Raw genomic sequence first — 22,433 nt, forward strand, 5'->3', positions numbered from 1 at the left:
CGTATTATAAACATAAAGGTGTGTGTGTTTTATCCAGGAACTAAGTGGTTAAAGGCAGGGTAGAAACTCCAGGATAGCCAGGGATTCACAGAGAAACCGTCTCAAAAAAGCAAAGACTAATATTCATTCATTCATTTATAGAGCTATGATGTGGCTCCAGCTGTCCTCGAACTTGCTACATATTCAAAGCTAGTTCTGAACTCAGATAGCCAGCTGCCTCTGCCTCCTAAATGCTGAGATTTAAGGCATTTATGACCATGCCTGGCTAGAAACTCACTGCTTTGGACTCACTGACTGGCCAGTGAGCTCTCAAACGTCATTAGTGCCCCAACCCCTCAAAGTAGGAAAACAAGCACACGCAGCCCCTCAGATTGTGTGTGTGTGGTTGATGGAGATCGAATTCAGCTCCTCATGCATACTTACAGACAAAACGGACCAAACCTCCTCACATTTTTCTCATCTGTCATTGCGTGTTACTTACACCCTTAATGAGAATGCAAGACAAAACTGGGTGTGGTGGTGCACCCTTCCCTTTAATCCCAGCGTTTGGGAGGCAGAGGCAAGTGGATCTCTGAATTTGAGGCCAGCCTGGTGTACAGAACAGGTTTCAGACCTGCCAGGACAACACCGAGAAATCTTGTCTCAAAAAAAAAAAAAAAAAAAAGATAAAACGAGCAAACAAAACCCCCACAACCCCACAAGAATACAAGCTAAGGCCTGGAGAGGTAGCCTGTGGTTAAGAGCACTGGCTCTTCTTCTTCCTGGGGACCCAGGTTCAACTCCCAGCACCCACACAGTAGCTGCTCACAACCATCTGTAACTCTAGTCCTAGGGGATCTGAAGCCCTCTTTGGACTCTGCAGACACCAAGCACATATATGGTACACAACATACAGATGGGCAAAAATGCTCATACATTTATTTTAAAAGTAACCGTCTGTGTCCCTAGTGCAATTTTTATTCCTCACCATTGTGTCTAGAGTACATTCAAGACAGATTTAAAGTCTTTATTTTTTTTTTCAAATATAAAATCAGGCTCTTCCCAGGTAGTACATGAGGCCCAGGAGAAGAATCAAGAAGAATCACATTGCTAAAAGGAATAGTCCTACACCTGCCACCTGCCTTCCCCTTCTCTCCCATCTAAGGAAGCAGAGGGCAGAAGTCAGTCTCCATCGAGGTCAAAGCCCCAGCCTGGGTAAATGTAAACTGGAAGACTTCAGCAGGCAGCAGGAAGTCGAGGTCTGTCAGTGCTTGTCAGTGGGGCGAAGGCTCAGAGATGCCTGGCGCCCCAGGGGTCCTCGGCGAGCATTGGTGGCCAGTCTTTGCTGTGCCAGGAAGGACTGGGCATGGGCAGGGGCATGCTCTTCCCCAGCCCGATGCTCCAAGGCCATGCCCTAGAGAAATGGTATAATCGGCAGGGTAAGTGAACCTACCGGAGTCACGTGACCCTGATGGGACCTCGAAGACCCACGTGACCTCAGCCAAGGAGGAACCCACTCACCATGCTGTACCAGGCACTGATGAGCAGCTTTTCCTCCTGCTCCTGCCGACTCCGACTCTTCTCATAGTCCATCTGCCGGGAGACAAAAGTCAGGGGCTGGGAGATGCTGAGGGCCGCAAGAAGGGATGAGGATACCCACCTCCAGCTGCCGTATTCGCATGTTCCGCTCCCAGAGCTGTGACCTTAGAGTATGGAATTCTGGGGACACCACACTGGGTGGCCTCTGCTTGGGTTCCAGGGTCTGAATGACCTAGGGATTAGGAAAGAAAAATCACAGGAGAGCGACCTTGATTATGACAGTAGTGACATTTTGCAGTCCTGGGGACGGATTGTACCTAAGGCCCCACAGGTGCGAGGGAACACAGCAGTATCACTAGCATCATCTTGTTTTGTTGTTTGAGACAGGGTCTCATTCAGATCAGCCCTCGAACCTGTGATTCTCTCACCTCTGGGTCACAAAGTGCCACCACACCTGGATCTGGATCTGGATCTGTGCACCCTCCCCTTCTTTGTTTCTTCATACAGAGTCTCCATATGCAGCCTGGCTGACCTCAAACTCAGAGTTCTAGCTGCCTCTGCCTCCCTAGTGCTAGAAATAAAGGAGTGTATTGCCATTCCTGGCTCTTTTCTCTCCGGCCTGCCTAAGCCTGCAGAATAGCTGGGAACACAGCTGAACCCCCAGGCCCCTCGCTTTGGCTTTACATTCTATATTTACGTAGTTTTTTGGAATGCTAGGGACTGAACCCAGGACCTCCTGCCTGCTAAGTGAGCCAGATACCCAGGCACCTACCCTGGCTGGTAGATATTAGACAAGCACTCTATCCCGAGGCCATGTTTCCAGCACCTCATTGGTGGATCTGAGCCAGAAACTCTACAGCTGTGCTATGCTACGCAAACTCCTTTGCAGATCTTTGACACACTGAGCACAGTGGATTTGACAGCCCCTAGCAGCAGCGCCTGCAGATGCCTATGGTATGATGTGGTCGGGTGTGACATGTGTGAAGGCAGAGGGCAGAGATACACAGACTGGCAGGAGTGGGAGCTGATGGGAAGCATATGGAGAGGGATCTAAGCAGGATAGCGGGACACCTAGCATCCTCACCGTGCGTGCCTTGTCCACGTAGCGGCGGTATCGTTCCTCCATGGCCCGCAGGTCTGCATCCTTCTTCTGCAGACTGTCCTGCAGCTCCTCGATCCGCCTAGCTGCTGAAGAACAAGGGCCCCCAAGTTTCATGCTGCACTCAGGGCTCCCTCTAGCCCAGGCCACTGCTGGGCCCCACTTACTGTTGCTGTCCGTGGGAGGCTCCAACTCCTCAATGTATTCCCGTTTCCTCTGAAGCTCCAGATCAGCCTCATGCAGCTTCTGCCTGTGGGCATGGAAGCAGTGGGTGACCTGCTATCCATCCATCCATCTGTCCACCAGTCGACCCACCAACCCACCCATCCATCCGTCCATCCGTCTCCATCCACCAACCCACCCATCCATCCACCCACCCATCCATCTCCATCCATCCACCCACCCATCCATCCATCTGTCCACCAGTCTATCCACCAACCCACCCATCCATCTGTCCATCCGTCTCCATCCATCCACCCACCCATCCATCCATCTGTCCACCAGTCCATCCACCAACCCACCCATCCACCCACCCATCCATCTCCATCCACCAACCCACCCATCCACCCACCCATCCATCCATCTGTCCACCAGTCTATCCACCAACCCACCCATCCATCTGTCCACCCATCTCCATCCATCCACCCATCCATCCATCTGTCCATCCAACTCCATCCACCACCCACCCATCCATCCGATTCCATCCATCCACCCACCCATCCATCTGTCCGCCAGTCCATCCACCAACCCATCCATCCATCCATCTCCACCCACCTATCTGTGGTGCTGGGGATATAATCCAGGGCTTGTCCATGCTAGACAAGTACTCTGTCATAAGCCACACCCCAGCATCCCACTCTAGGCTGATTCTTGTGGCACTAAGGATAGAACCTAGAAGCCTTGTCCATACCAGGCCAGTACTCTACCACTAGTCAGGAATATGTATTACATATATTTAAGTATCATATATAATGTATATGTCATATGTATGATATTATATTTATATCATATATTATATTATACAATGTATATACCATGTACTATATTACATAACATTACATAGAATATATTTTATAATAACACACACATATATACATACTTTTTTTTTCTGAGACAGAGTCTCATGTAACCCACGATGGCCCTGACCTCCTGCCCTTCTTCCTTCTATCTCCTGAGCGCTGGACTCACAGGCCCATACCAGCATCCTCCACTTTTTCTCAAAAAGTTTCTGAGTCAGACACGATGGTGCATGACAGGAAGGAGGCTGAGGCAGAAGAATTACAAGCCCCAGGCCAGGCTGAGCTACAGGGAGAACTTGTCTTGTAAGAATACAAAAGGGGGAGTTAAGATCCATTTGTTGTTCTTGTGGAGGATGCCAGGATGGTTCCCAGCGCCCACGTCGTCTCACAACTATCCTGTAATTCAAGTTTCAGGGGATGGGAGGCCTTCCTCTGCACTCCATGGCTCAGTAGCACAGACATGCAGACAAAACACTCATACACATAAAATAAGTAAATTTTAAAACAAACGATGGCCCTGAAAGCAGGACACGGTAGTATACATCAACAATCTTAGCACACGGGAGACAGAGAGGTCGGCAGGTCAAGAATTCAAGACTAGCTTCAGTTACACAACATCGGGTATCAAAATGCTGTACTTGACCTGACCTGACTGGGTCTCTTCACCCACAATTCTCCACATCTTTGTCCCGAGAGTTCCCACCCCAGGAGTGAAGGTTCTCTGCACTTACAGATGATCCTCCAGCTTCCGCTTCAGCAGGGTGGGCTGGGGGAGAGAAGCAGCGGGGAGTGAGGGGATGGGGGCAAGGTCTGAAAAGCTGTGCGGGTAACAATGGTGTGCCTCCCTGGACCCATGGTACTCACAGCGGCCTTCATCAGGCATCGGGCAGCAAGGGGGTGGGGAGAAAGGAGGATTACTGGGGAGCACAAGGGAGGGCCACGCAGGGCGGAGGTGGGCACTCACGTCGTCTGTCTTGCCCCCCTGCTCCTGCAAGGCCTTCTGTAGCTCTTCCACCTGGGCCCTCAGCTCAGAAAGCTGCTGCTGGTTCAGCCTGGGAGGGAAGCGCGCTCAGTACTTGCACGTGTAGAGAGCTCCCTTCCCAACAAGTTGACAGGACTCTTACCGTTGCTGCGCTTCCAGCCCATGGCGTGCACGGTTGGCCTCCTCCAGGTGGCGCTGCAGTTCCTCCTGTCGCTCCCGGTCCGCAGCCTCTTGCTGGCACAGTCTCTTGTTCTCCAGCTGAAGCCGCACGAGTGTCTCTCTGAGAAACAGGGAGAAGTGAGTAGGGCTGTGTCCTAGACAGACCATTAGGTGAAACTCTGGACCGAATGCTGCTTTGGGGTAGGAGTATTGAGGACCCAGCACGGACTCGGGTGGCTTACGGTCTGGGAGCTAACCTGGGTGTGGTGAGCAGAAATCAAAGAGGGCAGAGCTCCAAAGGAGATGTGTGGGAGCAGGGGATTAAAACACTTGCATCCAGCTGTGGAAACAGCAAGAGCTGACACGGGGTTACCAGAGCAGAGGGAAAGGAACTGGACATAGTAGGGGTCACCGGGACGGCTCCCGGTTCTCAGATCAAAGTAAAAGGGGCTAAAATGTACGGAGTTTGCACCTAGAGCAAAGCCATACTCAGTACACATTAATTTGTGTTCTGAACATGGATCCTGGAGAGGCAAAGCCCTTGGAAGAGTAAGGCCCTTAGCCAGGTCAGTGCAGAAGGAGAAACACAGAAACCTAAACCAGGTATCTAAGACCAATAATAGGCTTGTGCTGTGAGAGTGCGGCTGAGGAAGAGCCTTACCTGACCCGCATGGGTCCAGAGCCTTAAAAGGTCCCGACGTACCTGAGCTCTGCAGGCAGGATCTCTGCTGCTAAGTTCTCCAGGCCAGAAGGGGTAGGATCCAGGGAGAGGCCTGGAGAAAACAAACAATCTTTAGCGTTCCATGCGTTCAAAGTCTCTATCCCTAGGTTCTCTTTTCAAGGATCACCTCTGCAGGCTCAGGTACAGCCCCAGACCACTGCCAAGCCTGATCTGAAACTCACCAGCCTGATTCAATCCCCTGGGCTGCAACTGGGCACATCGGAGCTCCTCATTGGTCTCCCTCAGGGAGTCCCTCTCAGTCAACAGCCGCTACAGGGGCAGGATGCAAGGTGTCAGCTGGACCTCCCGGGCAATGGGCTATCCCAGGACACACAGGGTACAGCCTAGGCTGCAGAGCTTCAGCCTTACCTCCTTCTCTTTTGTCAACAGGTCACACTTTTCCTCTAGGTTTTGGCATTCGAACAGCCACTTCTCAGCCTTCATGGCCTCCTCCTGCCACTGGCCCTGCAACTCTTGCATCTACAAGAGAATTCAAGCCCTAGCTGGATTCCCTGGAACCCGAGTGCACATTCACACACAAAACATAACTTAAGAAGTTGGGGGGGGGGGATGGCTGAGCGGTTAAGAGCACAGACTGATCTTCCAGAGGTCCTGAGTTCAATTCCCAGCAACCACATGGTGCCTCACAACCATCTGTAATGGGATCTAATGCCCTCTTCCAGTATGTCTGAAGACAGCTACAGTGTACATGTATATAATAAATAAATAAACATTTAAAAAAAAGTTGGGGGCTGGAGAGATGGCTCAGAGGTTAAGAGCACTGTCTGCTCTTTCAGAGGTCCTGAGTTCAATTCCCAGCGACCACAAGGTGGCTGGCAACCATCTATAATGAGTTCTGGTGCCCTCTTCTGACCTGCTGGTGTAGATGCAGGCAGAACACTGTATACATAATAAATAAATAAATCTCTTTAAAAAAATAAAAATTAAAATTAAAAAAAGTTGGGGCTGGGGATTTAGCTCAGTGGTAGAGTGCTTACCTAGGAAGCACAAGGCCCTGGGTTCGGTCCCCAGCTCCGAAAAAAAGAACCAAAAAAAAAAAAAATTAAAAAAAGTTGGGGGCTGGAGAGATGGTTCAGCAAATAAAAGCCTGGCTCCTCTTCCAGAGGATAGGGGCTCGATTCCCAGCACCTGTATATCGGCTCACAACTATCTGTGACTCCAGTCCCAGGGGATCTGATGCCCCCTTCTGGCCTCCACGAGCACCAGGAACACCAGATGCACATGTGGTATACAGAAATGCATACGGATGAAAAACCCATATGCATAAAATTATTTAAAGAAAGAAAAAGGGTGAGAAGGGAAGCCGTGGGTACAGCAGAGATTGAAGGAGAGGCAGCAACTGAGGAATAGAAGAGGGAGTGGGAACAGAGGGCTCTAGCTGCGCTAAGAAGTTGGGGAGAGGGGTGCTTATGAGAAGCGGTGGGGGGCTGGAGACATGGCTCAGTGGTTAAGAGCACCGACTGCTCTTCCAGAGGTCCTGAGTTCAAATCCCAGCAACCACATGGTGGCTCACAACCATCTGTAATGGGATCTGATGCCCTATTCTGGTGTGTCTGAAGACAGCTACAGTGTACTTATATATAGTAAATAAATAAATCTTAAAAAAAAAAAAAAAAAAAAAAAAAAAAAAAGAGAGAAGCGGTGGGGCTTACAAACCCAGGCAGGGAGGGGTGAAGCTCCAGGGAAGGCTACAGAGCCTTGGTAGAAGTGGACTATAGTGATGGGGCAGGCCGTTAAGGGGTGGAGCTACCTGCCTTACCTGCCTGCGCTGAGCCTCGAGCTGGGCACGCAGGGATCCGGCCCGGCGCAGCTCATCCTCCAGCTGCCGCGTGCGCTCCGCGTGCCCTGCATTTCGCTCCTCCAGCTGCCGCACCTGCCGCCGGAGCTCCTGGAGCTCACCCAGGCGACGACGGCAGCTGTTCAGAGTGGCCTCCAGCTGCCTTGCACGTTCGGAGGACTGTCTGAGACAGGAATAGGAAGTGGAAAATTCAGAGGCTAGCTGAGAAGTTGGGCTGGGCAGGGAAGAGTTTCAGCTTGAAGGATTCGGGTTCAAGGTGAAAGCATCAGCCAGGTCTGTAGTGCTGGCAGGGGTCATCAGGGAAACAGGGTATAATGGAAAGGTTCCTGGGAGTGGAATTGCAGACATGGAAGAACTGTGAGAGGGCAGGAGAGACGGCTCAGCGGTTCAATTCCCAGCAACCACATGGTGGCTCATAACCATCTGTAACGGGATCTGATGCCCTCTTCTGGGGTGTCTGAAAACAGCTACAGTGTATTTACATGTAACAAATAAATCTTTAAAAAAAAAAAAAGAGTGGGGTTGGGGATTTAGCTCAGTGGTAGAGCGCTTGCCTAGCAAGCACAAGGCCCTGGGTTCGGTCCCCAGCTCCGAAAAAAAGAAAAGGAAAGGAAAAAAAAAAAGAAAGAACTGTGAGATAGCAGAGTGAGTGATAAAGACGTTTTGGGGTCCTGGGGGAGCTGTGAGGAGTCGTCAGAATCCTGGTGGGATGGTTCGCCAGGTGCATTAGCATTCTAAGAGTGTATAGAGTTACAGGAGAAGTCTTTGCAGATACAGAAGGCACAGTAGGTTCACAGGGGGGTTGGGATGATACAGTCTTAGAGAACATTCTAGAATCCAGGGGCATGATGTGATCCAACTGGTGCACTGGGGTCTGGAGAGTATTAGGAGGGGTTGTATTTGTCAAGGGTGCTGTAAGGTGTTACTAATGACAATGTAAAACCAAGGGGGCTCCACGGATCGAAGGAGACATAATAAGCTCAGGACAGTGTAGTGGGCCTAAATGTCACGATGTGGCTCAGAATGTCAAGTTGGAGCCTGCAAGGTGTCATGACGTATAGATATGATGTATAGGTCCACTTAGCATCTGGGAGTTGAATGTGCTTAGCACTAGGGGGCAGTCTGTGCTAATGCTGCAGATATGTGGTGGGCATTGAGGACCTACCGGAGCTCATCCATCTCATCCTTCAGCGCTTGCGCCTCCTGGGATAAGCTGGCCAGGGCTTGGTTCCGTTGCTGCAGCTCAGCGACCTCACGCTCCAGTTCCACGCAGCGTAGCCGCTCATCTTCCCGGCTACTCTCCAGCCTGGGGTGTCAGGGGAAAGATACGGAAGGAGGATGCCCTTTGGCCCCATGCCCTGGCTCCACCCTGTCCCCACCCCCCACCTCCCGACTGACCACACCTGAAATTCTCCTCCTGGAGCTGTTCTAGCTGTGACTGCAGAAGCAACAGCTTCTTGGCGGTGAGGCCTGAGGCACTCTCCACTTCCGACCGGCCCACCCTCTCCCGTAGGGCAGCATTCTCTTGTGCCAGACTCTGCTTCTCCTCTGAAAGGAGCACAAGCTATGGGCAGGGAAGATAGGTGAGCTGAAGCAGGAACCAGGTCATATGTAGACGGGGTTTACGCAAGCGGCCCCACCCACCTGCCGCTCCAGATCCAGGTAGTGTTGCTGAAGATCGCCACCCTCTTCCACCTCCTCGCTCAGGAAATAGTACCTGCGGGACTGAGATGGATGAGGGGGGTGGAAGATGAAGAACTTGGGGATCCAGTCAGAAGGGAGTGAGTCCTGGGGAGGGGTTAAGGGACCCTAGGATCTAAGACTGGGCTGGGGTCCTAAGAAAACAGAAGGGCAACTTTCTAACTGTTGAGATCTGGCAAGGGAAGAGGCTAGGATTGGTGATTAAAAGTTCAAGGGTGGGGTTGCGGATTTAGCTCAGCGGTAGAGCACTTGCCTAGCAAGCGCAAGGCCCTGGGTTCAGTCCCCAGCTCTGAAAAAAAAAAAAAGAAAAAAAAAGAAAAAAGTTCAAGGGTGACAAGCCCCCTTATCAGGTGCTCAATTGTCATATCAGCTTGGGTCCCAGGAACATCTAAAGTTCACCCTTGCTGCCTGGACTTCATAAGGACAAGCCTTTCCACCTTAGGGGTCCGGAGAACCAGTGTTGGGGTGGCAACCTTTGGCCAGTTTTGCCATCATTACCTGTGTATCAAAGTTCCCGTAATTCTCTGGTGACAGGGAATCAGGTGTGTCTTTGGTCATGAGCTGCAGAGGAGGACATTGTGGTAAGCTAGGCTTTCTGACACAACCTTCAAACTTTCTACAATTCAGTCTAGGAACCTCCTCCCTCCCACTCCCCAGGGCTAGTTTTAGCCAGATAACTCCTGCCCAGAAGCTCCTTCCAGTGCAGAAGATGTCCACAACTTTTGAGGCTGCAGGGTTCTGACTTGGAGCTGACATACATAAGATCTGGCCTGCTGACTGACTTCCAGGTAGAGGCCTAAGCTTGCATGCAAAGCCAAGTCTGTGCCCAGACTCTTTGACCCTAGAAATGTCCCCTCCTCTGACCCTTCCGGATTGCCACAGGGAGTGCCTTCACCTACCTCCTGGATGGCTTCCATCACAACATGTTGAACAGATTCCTCCAGCATCATAATTCTTTGGATATACTCTGGGGATGAAGGTGAAGGCAAGAGGCTGAGACTGGGGATTTCCTCAGGGTACCCTCTGGGTGTTCTTTGGCTTCCTCCCCTCTAGCCTTCCTCATACCCTGCTTTTTCTCACAACTGATAGCACAGGCCAGTACCAACTGAAGCAGTTTGCCGAGTTCTGCGGGGTTTGAGAACTCGCCGATGAGGCTCACATCTGGAAGATGCTGATGTGACACAGGGTGCCCCAGAACCTGAGAACACAGGGAGAAGGAGCTTTCGGGGCTCACAGACTGAACCCTGCCTCCCAACAGCCCCCTAAATTCCTTTCCAGTCACTCACATCCTTTGAGTATTCCACCAAGCTCTGTAGGATCCTCTCCAGCTTCCTGACCTGGTGAGGCCAAGGGGTTATCGATGCATGGAGGTCTGGAGCAACCCCCCAAACCTTTGCTCACTTCCTCCCCTGTCCCTCAGTTTCCATTCCCTGCTTACCCTGCTTTGTTGTTTGGCCCTGTTCTAAATATCTTCCTCCTCTTGGTCTGCACTGAGTGTCTACCTGACCATCTTTATCCCCAGAATCTAAGGGCTTCTCACTGCCTGACCCAATTCCTGTTCTCTCACTGGGATGACTGCACCCACTGTTTCTCATCTCCCACCTTTGTTGGCTGGGGTAGAAGTTCTGGTGATCAAATCTAGGGTCTTCGGTATGGAAGACAAGGGTTTTTCCACGGACATCAAGTAGCTCTCCTTGCTAGTCCATTCTGCTTCCTGCCCTGCACTGCTGGATGGAGTCTAAGCAAGCTGTCGTCCACTGAGCTCCATTCCCAATCCTTCATCTCCTACTCTCGATGCCTGTGCTGCATCTCTCCACAGGCAGCCAAGGGTAGCTTTCGAATGGCTTAGCCAAACTGTGTTTTTCTTTTGCTAAGACCACTCCCTGACCTTTGACAGTACTTAAAATAGAGTCCTTGCTAGGAACGGTGGCATCTGCCTTTAATCCCAGCACTTGGGAGACAGAGGCAGGCAGATTTCTAAAGTTGAGGCCAATGTGGTCTATAGATCAAGATCCAAAACGGCCAGGACTACACAGAAAAACCTTGTCTCAAAACAAAACAAAAAAGGCAAAATAAGCACCTTCCTGCCTCCCATTGCTCACACAGCCCTCCTTTTACGGTCTTCATAGATTGTATCTGAATTTGTTTCCTTGTTTCTTTAAGATTTATTTTATTTTTAACTATGTGTGTGTGTGTGAGAGAGAGAGTTTGTGTGTGTGAGAGAGAGAGAGAGTTTGTGTGTGTGTGAGAGAGAGAGAGAGACAGACAGACAGACAGACAGACAGACAGAGAACACGAGGTGCCTGCAGAGGCTACAAGTGTCAGATGCCCTGGAGCAGTTACAGGTGGTTGAGAGCTGCTTGATGTCTGGCTGGGAATCGAACTCTGGTCCTCCCTGGAAAAGCATTAAATTCCTTCAGAAGAACAGTATTCGTTCTTACCACTAAGCCATTTAGTCCAGTTTTGTTTTTTGACAGCATCTCATGTGGCTCAGAATGAGTTCTAACTTGATATGTAACCACCACGGTTAACCATGATGTCCTGATCCTCTTGCCTCCTATGTACTGGGCTCCTGTGTATGCTACCTCTTCTGGCTACCTCTCTCCCCAAACCCCCTGCTACCTGGGATTGAACCCAGGAACATGTGTAGGGTGAGAAAATTCTCTTTTGCTAAGCTATATCCCTGGCCTCCTTTTTAAGGATTCGAGTCAGGATGATGGAGAATTTACCATCCACCTGCCTTAGCATAAAATATCTGGGATTACAAGCATTTGCCACCACACCTCTTGGAAGTTAACGCGTGTTAGTGTTTGTGCTTTGTGCCCACATCACAAGAATGGTGGCAAGGTTTCTGTTTTACTGTGGGTGCTCAGTATAAAGAACAAAATTAGCGGGGGCTGGAGAGATGGCTCAGTGGTTAAGAACACCCGACTGTTCTTCCAGAGGTCATGAGTTCAATTCCCAGCAACCACATGGTGGCTCACAACCATCTGTAAAGAGATCCGATGCCCTCTTCTGGTGTGTCTGAAGACAGCTACAGTGTACTTATATATAATAAAATAAATCTTTAAAAAAAAAAGAACAAAATTAGCTTGCTGTCACCAGACATCTGGCTGTCTTCCAGGTGGGTCTGCCTGTCCATCACGCAGGACATGTAACGCTTCCCCTTTCTGATCACCTCTTTTTTTTTTTTTTTTTTTTTTTTTTGGTTCTTTTTTTTCCGGAGCTGGGGACCGAACCCAGGGCCTTGCGCTTCCTAGGTAAGCGCTCTACCACTGAGCTAAATCCCCAGCCCCTCTGATCACCTCTTAAATCCTCTAGTTATTCCCTAGTCATGAATCCACCTGTCACCTTCAACCTCCAGCTGGGACTCGGGTCCTCTGAGATGCCTTGGAGCCATGCGTCGTTGAACCAGGAAGGGTCTCTAGGGGCAGAAAGGTAGGATGAGCTGGCTGGGGAGCCCTTCAGGATCCTCCCAACTCAGCCCCACTCACATCTGATTCAGCACATGGGCTATGGCGAGTCCGCTGCTCAGGTCCTGGGGACTGGCACAGGGGGGCGAAACTTGAAACGTCTGCAACTAAAGAGGGACGATGGAAGGGGCAACAGGAAAATTGAGGACCTGGAACAACCTCTTTGGCAGACTTTTTTCCCCAGCCATCAGACACCTCACGGGATTAGGAGAGCACTAGCCTGCAGCACCAATACATCACTTCTTCGGAGGCGTGGCTTCTACACACCTAGGCAGGGACGGGGCGTGACTTCATTTTACCTATCCAGACAAACCCTGCAAACCTAGATCAAGGCGTTACCACCAGTCACCTGGTCCCCATTACTAACATGTGACGAGGCCTGTGCCCCAGAGGGGCGTGGCCTCACCTGTTCTTTCCTCTCAGGCCTGCCCACGTGATAGAAGCAGGTGGTCAGGTCAGAGTCCAACGGCCCAGCAAGCCTACGACCTATTCCTCCTTCCAGCTCCAAGACAGAGGAAAGAAAGCCAAGACAGGGCTAGAGGAGAGGGCGCACACCTGACCCAGGCCCCGCCCTCCGACCTACCCAGGTGAGCAGAGACCCGCATAGCTCGGCCTTGTCCATACTCATGGCTCCGGATCGAATTCGATCCGGGCCAAGGAGCCCCGGCACGCAGCAGCAGCCTCCGGGTCCGCCACCAGCGAGCGCCCGAAGCCCAGACCTCCCGCTCTGCCTAGAGCGCCGCCCTGCTCCATCCCGCCCCCTAGGCCTAGGCTCCGCCCCAGACACGTGATCTCTTCCAATTGCAAGCGCTTGCCTCCCCGCCTCGCCATCTTGGATACGGGATACAGGCAAGTGCACCTTGTGCCGCTAGGTGTCAGTGTGGCTCAGCTCAGTCCTGCTGGTAAAGGAGAGTAGTGGCCTCCGCTCCTCGCGACTTCTCTTTATGTGGTGGCGTGGTCCTCAAGATCCTTTTAAGGCGGATCTACCGCACCCAGTTTCACAGGCACGCTCATGGCTTTCCCCCAGAGCTCAAAGAAATCCTCCGGTTTAGCCGCGTTATGATCTGAGCCTTTCTTTATGTGGGCTGAAAGATTAATAAATCCTGTAGTCGTGGAGTGAGAGGATTTTTTTTTTTTTGAGTCTTCCCTAGAGAAGTGATTCTGGAGTCCTTCAGAAGACGCGGGTATGGTTGGGAGCAGATAGGGTCAAGCAGGCAGATAGTCTGAGTAAAGGACATGCGCACTTGCCCAGCCTGGGGTCTTCTTCCTCTGAGCTATGCTGCTCCTTCCCGGCCCCGGGTGCTTTGAGCACCTTCCTGTCTTAAAACACTTGACCAGTCCAAAGCTGCGGGTAGCTTGAAGCCCACCAGGGGGCGCACAGAACACAGGAACGCATCCTTCTGGGAAAAGGGTGCGTCCACCGGTTGAGCCGGCTTTAGGTGAGCGCAGAGCTTAGATTTTTTTGACAATAAAGTCTCAAGACATCATTTGTGGTGTGCTCACTGTTTCCAGGCTTTCCATTAAGCTATATATCTACAGACAATTGAATGTCCTCCACGACCCTAGGAGTCAAGGGCTTCTTTAATTCCCAGGTTTTGTTTTCTTAATTTTTAGAAACTGTATTATTTATTTTTTTTGAAAATCCACCGTTTTGCAAATGAGTAAATAGGGGCTACAAAGTACACCGGCTTTGACGCCTGGAGGGAGAGGGTGAGGGGTGGGGTGGGGGAGGGGAGGTAAAGCCCAGACCGCGCCCTTTGACCCCTGGGTCCACTGGAAGCCCCTCCCCCGCAGGCGGGTGGGGTAATATGCTGTAATTAGAGGCTATTAAATGTGCCCAGAGGGAGGAGTGGAGCCGGCTTTGCTTTGGGGCGGGTTCAGGTCGGAAGGGGGGGGGGTAATGTTCTGCTTCCATTCAGGCAATGAGCCGGGATCCAGTCCAGTGACCCTGTCCTGGTTGCGTGAGTCCAGCGACATCAGCCACCCGCCCTCTATCTTACAAGAGAGTTGTTAATCTACTACAGATACTCGGTTGTAACCCACTCAAACACTCAACTGCACACACCAGAGAGCCTGGGAGGCTGATTCACACTTCCACAACCCCTCATGCCCTGTTTACCAGATTCCAGTCCCTGAGGTCCTGTGGAAAGGTATAGAGAGGAACGTGCTTCCGGGCTGGACTGGACATTGGAGCTGCCAAGTGGCTCCCCCATCCCACATCCACAAGAGTGGAAAGGAAGTTATGCTGTCCTACACACACACACACACACACACACACACACACACAAACACACACACACTGTTGCTAGGAACCATGATTGTTACAAGAATGAGGAGAGATTTTTGAAGTTTAGGGGAAATCTGAGGATCCAGGTATGGGTGACTTAAGTTGTTCCAATGTTGATGTAATATTGCAGCTGTCCAGATGTTCAAGAAGTCACAATTTTAAATGAAGCTGGGAGGCAGAGGCAGGTAGATCTCTGAGTATGAGGCTAACCTGGTCTACAGAGAGAATTCCCGGCCATTCAGGGCTACACAGACCCTGTCTCAGAAAACAACAAACAAGCAAACAGACGGACTGCAGTGAGTTTGAGGCCAGCTTGGGCTACATATTGAGTTCCATGGTAGCAAGGACCACATTCGAGAGACCCTATATCTAAAGAAATAAATACTGAATGAATAAACACAAAAACTTCACTTTCTCCTGGGGAAAGAATTATAACCTCCCACAGGGTCAGCAGGGAGTCGCACCTTTTAGGGGGAAGAAAAGTAAGCTTTTATGTTGGCAACAAGGCAATCTCTCTTTTTTTTTTTTCTTTTTCTTTTCTTTTTTTCGGAGCTGGGGACCGAACCTAGGGCCTTGTGCTTGCTAGGCAAGCGCTCTACCACTGAGCCAAATCCCCAACCCCAAGGCAATCTCTTTTTACAACCAAGGAGCAATGCTCTGGATATAAGTGCCTTTAATTCTGTAAAAAAGAGCTACAAATCCTTCCTTTGAGACTGACCTTGCATTTAGGAGGAGGCTAACCCATTTTAGGTGTAGGGAACCTCAAAAGTTTGCAGAAATCTGAAAGACTCCATTTATAGTCCCTGCTCTGCAAGTTTGGATCAGTAACCTCGAGCTGGTTTGGGGACCCCACCTCCTACTTGTTTCCAGGAACAGCTGGATCCAGCCTGGGTTGTACTGCTGGGAAGTGAGTGACTCAGCCCCTCCCTAAGGCCACAGCTGGACCCCAGCCCATCCCCTTCAGCCTGCACATCTGGATGCTGAGCCAGTCATCACAGCTGTGATGGGGACCCTGGTTCCACAACCAGAGGACAGCACCCACCCACCCCTACGAGTATGCAAAATCCTGTGTGAATTCCATGTTCTGTTGCCATTGTGACTCCTCTGCCAAGCTCCCTGCACCCAGTTACTGGGGTTCTGCTGGAGCTCCCTTGCTGCTCCACCCCACACACTGAGTATCCAAGTCCAAGGGAAATGTGCTTCTGTCTGTGTAGGAGGAAGGTGGTGGGTCTGTGATTGGCTTAGCCTCCACTTGTGTCTTGGGATCCTGGAGTTTGTACAGCTGAGTGTATGAGTGTGATCTGATGGCTGTCAGGAAGTTCAGCACATCAGTCTGTGCATATACACAAGTTTAGAAGATGGGTGGGGGTTGGGGATTTAGCTCAGTGGTAGAGCTCTTGCCTAGCAAGCGCAAGGCCCTGGGTTCAGTCCCCAGCTCCGGAAAAAAAAAAAAAAAAGATGGGTGTAGGGCTGGAATGGTGGCTCAGCAGATGAGGTCACTTGTTGCTCTTGCAGAGGACCTAGTTTGGATTTGGTTCCCAGCATGCACATGGTGGCTCAGAGCCATCCATCCGTAGCTCCAGTACCAGGGTATACAACATATTTGCACCAGGCACATATATGGCGGTGCACATATATTCATGTAGGCCAACCCTCCCTCTCTCTCTCTCTCTCTCTCTCTCTCTCTCTCTCTCTCACACACACACACACACACACACACACACACACACACACACACAATGAACCTGAAAAAGAAACTTGAAAAAACAGCTGAACTTCGTGGACTTGTAATCTTTACACCTGGGAAGGGAAAACAAAAGGATGTCTCACGGTGTTTGCCTGAAATCCCAGCACTTGGCTTTCTTTTTTTTTTTTTTTTTTTTTTCTTTTTTTTCAGAGCTGGGGACCAAACCCAGGGCCTTGCGCTTGCTAGGCAAGCGCTCTACCGCTGAGCTAAATCCCCAACCCCAGCACTTGGCTTTCTATGCTCGAGGTGGAAGCCTGGTCTACACAGTGACACCCTGTCTCAAAAACAATAAACCAAAAATACGGTTAGCCCGCCTAGGTGGTGTCCGCCTTCAATCCCAGCATAGGAGGTCAAACATCAGGTGATCTCTGTTACCAAGGGGAGACTGGAGGATATAACAAGTTTCAGGCAAGCCAGGATTATATAGTGAGAGCCTGTCTCAAAAACAAACAAAACTCCAGGTTAGGATTACCAGGGCCCTCATTCCACGCTCCTTGTGTTTCTTTGTCTAGTCTAAGCAGTGTCTGAGATTGTTCAGCTCTGATTTTGTCTTCCCGTGCCAACAACAGTCTCCTCACTGTGACCCCTCTTTTGGGTCAGTCTGTTATTTATTCTGTGTATGAGAAACGTGTGACCCTTAGTTGCCTCGGGTTGGCGTTAGGATCTGTCTGTAATCACACCCTGCTGCTTTGGTGTGACCTACAACTCAGTAGAACCCGTGTTTCTGAGTGGAAAAAATGGATTATTTTATTAGGCACTCTACTTACTCCTGGCCATTGTTTTTCTGTGATAATGCCCTCTTATTATAGCTCCTGGCTTATCGTACCCCTTTAACAAGCAAAGTATCTATGCGTGTTGCCTGTGATAACTCGGCGATGACATACATGGCTGTCTCTACCTTGTGTCTCAGCCACAATTTACATGTGAGAGGTACTTGTCCAAATCCCAAGACAGTGGCCGCTCCACTAGCGTTGATGATGGGCCATTATGTAAACGCCTGTGTGTTCATATGGCTATGTAAATGCCTGTGTGTGCATACGACTGTTTGTGTATCTACTACACACGTTATATGGCCGATGTGCTGCGCAACTCAGCTTCCAGGTTTAAGTGGCTGTGTGACTGTGTGACCCTGTCCATGTTCGAAGGGCTTAACAGAACAGGGGTTTCTGCTACAGTGCAGCAGGTGTATCCTGTGTCCGTGACACTGTGGGTCAGAATTGTTTGTGACCTTGTATGTGGATGGGGGTGTCAAAGTCACACCAGACAGCCAACTCAGTGGAGGAATCGACATGCGCACCACTGTCGCTGTCTGTGACTCTCCTCTGGGAGGACTCCACCCCGCATTGCGGGGGCGCGTGCGTCGTTCGTGACGTGAGACACGAAGGAGTTCGCTGCGTGCGTGGAGCCCGACGCGGTCGTGCGTGCGAGTACAAGCCGGGGGTGGGGTAGCTGTAAGCGTACGTGAGCGCGCGGGGGCAGCCGCTGGAGCGCTGCGGGGGGGGGGAGGGGTAGTACTGCGGAACGAGAGACTTTGGAGCGCAGGTGAAACTCGAAGGGGGACTGCCGTTAACCCCTTCCTGCCCGACCCGAAACTCCGGGCCCCAGGACCGAACGAACGGGGGCTTCCCCAGCTCTCTGGGCGGGGCAGTCCCTGCTGGGAAGACATTCCTCTAATGAGCTGAGACCCCCCCCCGTTGCCATGGAAACAGCTTCCTGGCTCGGCAGGCGCTTGCTTCCTCCCTCCCGCCGACCATGTGCTTCCCACTCCTGATCTCGGTACCGCAGGGCTGGGGGTCAGTAGGGCCAGGGCGTGCGTGACTCAGGCCAGCCCTGGGGTCCCCAGACCGCACTCGGCCTCACTCCCCTGCTCTGCCTGGATGACTCATACCTCGCGGCTCGGCTTTCCTTGTATATGACTCAGGCCCCTGAGGAGGGGACTTTGGGACCCCCCTCCGGGCATCCAGGAGTTCTGGGCATCCAGGAGTTCTGGAGACCTCGAGCGAGGGGTTACAACTCCGGAGACAGGAGGCCGGGCCGGCATCCCCTTTCGTTGGACATTGCGAAAGTCATCGGGGACGCTTCCCCCATCCTTGAATTAAGAGATCCTTCCCCGGCTTGACTCCGGGAACCCAGTGCCCCCGCCCACCAGCCCACAGGAAGTTTTGGCAGAGCCTATCGTGGCAATGAAACGGTTAAAGTCGTTTTCTTATTCATTTCATTCAGGGACTTTTTTGACTCAGAACAAGCGGGTACTCCCTTGAAAGCCTGGCCTCATGGGGACTAGAGTTCCTACAGCACCCCTCAGACACCCAGCTTAGAAGGGGGAAGGTGGCTGTGGCTCTTGTGAAGTCTCAGCCGCGTACAGAGCTCGGTTCCATTCAAATCCCGTCTCTCGCTTGTTTTCCCATCTGAAAACTATGTCCAGCTCTGAGTTGTGCTGATTAGATGAATAATAGATGGGACGCTCCGAATTCAGAGCTGGACACAGAGGTAGGGAGGGGTGTCTCAGACCTGGATGTCCAGGTGCCCAGCAGAAAACACCTACTCTGTGCCCCACCCACGCTCTCTGAGGCCACGGGGTTCATTTTGTCCACCCCTGCCCCGGGCTGGCACCCAGGAAGTGAGAGGCGGGGCAGGAATGAGGCGGAACCTGTTGGGCTAGTCCCTTCCCCGCCCCCACCCTCATTCTCATGCCCTGACATGGACCCCCCTCCCACGAAACAGCTCCACCCCCCCGCCACCCTGGACGCCTGGGTCCTGACCTGCGGGTGGCCGGAAACAGCGTCTCGGGAACATCCTGTGGACGGCTAGCTGGACAGACAAGAGGGTCAGTCCCTCCCAGGGCAGGGCAGACATAGGCTGGGGGCAAAGTAAACACGCCCCAGGGTGGCTAGACTGCGGGGGAGGGGCTGAGGTGGGGGTGCTGTGCAGCAGGAATGTACACACAAACACACGGTCACCCTGAGAGAGCCAGTCCAGAGGAACAAACCTCCGTGACACAGGCCACTGAGACATCTAGTCAGGGACACACAGACAGGGAAAACAGACATCCATCTGGGTAACTAAGACACCCAGCAGTGGTGGATAGTGTTGGCCAAGTCAAAAGCAAGGCTCTGAAGATGTAGCTCAGGGTTAGAGGGAAGAAAGAGAACTCAAAAGGCATCCACAGGTCAAAAAAGCATGGGGATGCGTATATGGCTCAGTGGTCTAGCAAGCATGAGGAGAGGCAGTACGCTCAACCTCCAGAACTTCAAACAAAGCCTGTAGTCAGGACAGGTGTGACCCAGATAGACCAGCTCTGCACCCAGGCTGGTATCAGCAGATAGAAGTGAACATTTGTACTGGTACATTCCCAGAAAGGATAGAGGCACACTGAGAGCCTCTAGGCCACATGCGCAAGCAATATTCTTCCTATACAGAAACAGGAGAGACAAATCTACATCTGCAGGCAGATGTACAAAAGTGTCACAGTCACCTACATACCATGTCAGAGTGCTCCAGGCACCTATCAACATAATTGTGACACATTCATTAGGAGATGAAGTCTCACATACCTTGGGGTTTTTCAGGGTTTTATTTTTGTTTTGAAGGCAGGGTCTCACTGTGTACCCTTGGTTAACATGGAATTCAATTCTTGACCCAGCTGGCCTAGAACTCAGATATGGACCTGCCTTTGACTTATGAGGTCTGGGATTAAAGGCCTGAACCTCCATGCCCAGTCATAGTCATCTCTTAAATAGACCTAACCAACAGATGGAGCACAGGGGTTCAGAGAAACATCCACAGATGTGGTCTGGACAAATAGCTAATGAAGAGAGAAGACACAGCCTAGCTAGCATTCACGAGTACACAAGAATGGAGATACCCTGACAGAAGCTGTGGCTAGTCATGAGCACACAGGACATTCATGCTCTCTCACATACACATACAGCCAGCCACAGACTACATACATAACACAAAAACATACAGACCAAACCAGGCTTCTCTCTCTCTCTTTCTCTCTTCTTCTTTTTTTTTTCTTTTTTTCTTCTTTTTTTCGGTTGCGCTCGCTAGGCAAGCGCTCTACCGCTGAGCTAAATCTCCAACCCTCTTTCTCTCATAGGCACAAACTAACCATGAAAACCAGACATAAGGTGTTTTCTATCCCCTGCCTCTGTCTGTTTGGAGTATATGTATAGCCATAGCTGGTCTATATGTGCAGGGGGCGGGGCGGTGGTCAAGCAGTTACAGGCTATACACATCCACACAGAGACCAGCCATATACCACATATAAACATAAAGACATTTCACACACTTAAGGCAAAACATGTACCTTGCACTCACAAACCAGGTACAAAAATGTTAGCCACATATGTGCCTAGAATAGAGCCCTATGTAACCTATTCAATAGGACACACACACACACACACACACACACACACACACACACACGTACGTCTCACCTCCACCCCATCCACACAAAGCAGAACTGAACTCTCACAAATAGGCCCACACCCCCTTCAGGGTTGGACCAACGGGCAACCAGAAGCCTAGAGCAGGCCTCATGCACTCACACAGGCCCCAACAGGCCAACCACACTCACCCCCCCCATCCACCCTTTGCTGAGGTTCTGTGGGACTCCGAGATCCTGGCACTTCCTCTCCCAACATCACCCCTACTTCCCTGATGTTCTCCCGCTTCCTCTGCTGGGCAAGCTCAGTTGTTTTTGACATATCTCTCTTAAAGGGGACACCTTGAAGCTAAGGCCCCTAAGTCTTTGGCAGCTGTGTGGGAAATTCCCTCTGGGCCCCATTGAATCAGTGTGAAGACAGCCTGTTTCCAAGAAGACCCAGCAACTTCCTCTCCAGATGAGGGGTGAGGGACCCCTAAAACCACAGAAATAAGGGAGGAGGGTGACTGGCAGTCTGGGGCTTCCTAGAGAAGACCTCTGGAATCGATTCTTAGCTTCTTCTGGCCCAGCCACCAGTCCACACCCAGGGGCAGGGACTGGAGACTGGGTGCTGTGACTTGTGGGTTCCCGCCCCAGCCTGCCCACTGATGACTCACAGGCAGCCCCCAGCCCAGTTTCCTGGTGGCAGCCGTGGCACCGGTCAGTGGGGCCAGGGAGAATGGTCACCAAACTATTTATAAGAAGGAGAAGTCCCTGGTGCCAAGACCAAAAGCCCCAGAAAGACCTGTGGGTGGGTGGAGATGAACTTCCTCCTTATCCTGAATGGTAGCCCCTGGCCCCAGGCCCTGGGGTATAGGAAAACCTGGCAAGGGAGGCCAGCCTGGTGCTGATCTGTAGCTCAGGCAGTATGGGGGAGGGGACTGTCTTTACACCCTCCACACTGGGCAGGCCTGGCGCCAGCAGGGCGACTTGAGGAGGTGGTGCCCAGGCCACAAGAGTGAGAATGGTAGGGGCCTGGAACCGGCTGTACCAGCTTGGCCAGCCCTGCCCTCCCTGGCTGGTCTCTTCCCCACCCGCTGCAAACCCATGCAGAAAGTGTGAGAGAAGACCCCACTCTGGCATAGTTGCCAGTATCACCTTTCTGTGCCCAACTCCACTTCTCCTTCTGAGGGGAGGAGGGGACAGGATCCTTCGCAAAAGGCCTACTCACTAGAGCTTTGTATGTGGCTGGTACTCCATAAACGCACATCAACACTACGACATAGCAGTGTTCAGAGATCGCCAGCCCCTATTCCATACAGACTGTGTACCAATTCTAGTGCTTTTAGCTCTGAGACATTATTAAAGGCCATTTCCCGGGCCTCCATTTCTCATTTGTTAAATGAAGATTCACACATCATGCAACTGCCTGGATCATTGGAAATGGCCAATGACTGACTTTATATAAGACACTTTAGAACAGTGTCTGGTCCATGGTAAGAACCATGTAAGTGTTAGCTATTAAAATAATAATTACTA

At 51.4% G+C, this 22,433-nt stretch overlaps 1 protein-coding gene across 13 annotated transcripts; it reads right to left on the reverse strand.

The window, feature by feature from the left end:
* Positions 1 to 890: 890 nt before the first annotated feature.
* Positions 891 to 19,186, reverse strand: Hook2 (hook microtubule-tethering protein 2). Of its 13 annotated transcripts, none has more exons than NM_001415053.1 (22): positions 13,075 to 13,204; positions 12,513 to 12,598; positions 12,370 to 12,442; positions 10,305 to 10,355; positions 10,084 to 10,216; positions 9,918 to 9,985; positions 9,517 to 9,579; positions 8,962 to 9,042; positions 8,721 to 8,881; positions 8,483 to 8,623; positions 7,279 to 7,480; positions 5,868 to 5,978; positions 5,681 to 5,768; positions 5,481 to 5,550; positions 4,761 to 4,898; positions 4,601 to 4,688; positions 4,368 to 4,402; positions 2,785 to 2,867; positions 2,603 to 2,706; positions 1,640 to 1,750; positions 1,501 to 1,572; positions 891 to 1,393 (listed from the first exon to the last, which is right to left on the reverse strand). In NM_001415053.1, the coding sequence occupies exons 1-22, from the start codon at positions 13,117 to 13,119 to the stop codon at positions 1,244 to 1,246; spliced, it is 2,154 nt and encodes a 717-aa protein (NP_001401982.1). In that variant the 5' UTR covers positions 13,120 to 13,204; the 3' UTR covers positions 891 to 1,243.
* Between the last annotated feature and the right edge of the window lie 3,247 nt (positions 19,187 to 22,433).

Source organism: Rattus norvegicus, chromosome 19 (genome assembly GCF_036323735.1).
Source record: "Rattus norvegicus strain BN/NHsdMcwi chromosome 19, GRCr8, whole genome shotgun sequence".
Taxonomy (NCBI): Eukaryota; Metazoa; Chordata; class Mammalia; order Rodentia; family Muridae; genus Rattus; species Rattus norvegicus.